Source organism: Panthera onca, chromosome F1, assembly GCF_046562875.1.
Source record: "Panthera onca isolate mPanOnc1 chromosome F1, mPanOnc1 haplotype 2, whole genome shotgun sequence".
Lineage (NCBI taxonomy): Eukaryota > Metazoa > Chordata > Mammalia > Carnivora > Felidae > Panthera > Panthera onca.
In genome coordinates, this window is record NC_138355.1 from 68324621 (window position 1) to 68325992 (window position 1372).

The 1372-nt window shown below is 49.6% G+C and overlaps 1 protein-coding gene across 1 annotated transcript; it reads left to right on the top strand.

The window, feature by feature from the left end:
* Positions 1 to 232: 232 nt before the first annotated feature.
* On the top strand, positions 233 to 1156 carry LOC144614948 (olfactory receptor 10X1-like). The gene has a single exon (XM_078441352.2). The coding sequence runs from the start codon at positions 233 to 235 to the stop codon at positions 1154 to 1156; it is 924 nt and encodes a 307-aa protein (XP_078297478.2).
* Positions 1157 to 1372: the final 216 nt, after the last annotated feature.

Here is a 1372-nt window from a genome sequence, read left to right on the forward strand (position 1 = left end):
TGTCACCCACCAAGCGATCAGTAATTGCACCCCTAATAAAGGTATAACAAATGAACTAAAAATTCGGAAAACCCGTGACCTACATACACATGGTGTTTTGCCACACAAATTGAAGAATCAATTGGTCATCGTAACTCCCTGATCATCTGTCTTATTCACACCACAACCTTCAAAGAATAACGGAGAGTTGAATATTTACTTGTTGTTTCTTTCACATTTCAGACATGCCACAATGAAGGCCAACCAGACAGTCCTGAAAGAATTCATTCTTGTGGGCTTCTCCTCGTACCCACACGTGCGGACGTTCCTCTTCGTGCTCTTTTTTGGCCTCTACCTTCTCACCCTCACAGGTAACCTGGCCATCCTGGGCCTAACTTGGGCGGACAGATCTCTCCACACCCCTATGTACCTCTTCCTCCGTGCCCTCTCTTTCTCCGAGACCTGCTACACGCTGACCATCATCCCCAAGATGCTGGCAGACCTGCTCACTGAGAAGAGAAGCATTTCAGTCCCGGGGTGTGGCTTGCAGATGTGTTTCTTCCTGGGACTTGGTGGCACTAACTGCATCATCCTCACGCTGATGGGATACGATCGCTTTCTGGCCATCTGCCACCCTCTCCGATACCCACTGCTGATGACCAATGTGGTGTGTGGGCACCTGGTGGTCTCTGCTTGGGCCGGAGGCTTCCTTATCTCTGTGACAGAGACCGCACTGATATTCGGGGGCTCGTTCTGCACCCCCAACCTCATCCACCATTTCTTCTGCCACATGCGGGCCGTGGTGAGGCTGTCCTGTCTAGACAGCGACCTCACCGAACTCGTTGTAACAATGGTCTCAGTGTCAGGTTTGATGGGTACCTTTCTGCTCATCGTCACCACTTACGTTTTCATTCTGTCCACTGTCTTCAGGATCCCTTCAGCCGAGGGCAAGCAGAAGGCCTTTTCTACCTGCGCCTCTCATCTCACTGTGGTCATCGTCCACTTTGGCTTCGCGGCTATTGTCTATCTGAAGCCTGAAGGATCGGGAGGAGATGACACACTCATCGCTGTCCCTTACACCATCATCACCCCTTTCCTCAGCCCCCTCATTTTCAGCCTCAGGAATAGAGACATGAAGAATGCGTTCAGAAAGCTGCTGGCAAAGAGGAGTTTCTGAATACATAATCCTGGCTTGTAGGTGCATGATTGTGTGTTCCCTAATGTCAGTAGGCATTTACCATGCGATGTCAGGAGAAGGCTTGCCATTGGCCTTTTACCAGAGGTTGGCATGAAGGAAACCAGAGACTGGGAGCTAAACAATCACAAACATTACTTAGTTTTAAGAAAGCTGTTCAATTACTTCTACTTCTCCTGGCTGTTCCTCAAGACGGTA

Coding starts and splice junctions, on each gene's coding strand:
- LOC144614948 (XM_078441352.2), top strand. CDS start 233: ATGAAGGCCAACCAGACAGTCCTGAAAGAATTCATTCTTGTGGGCTTC.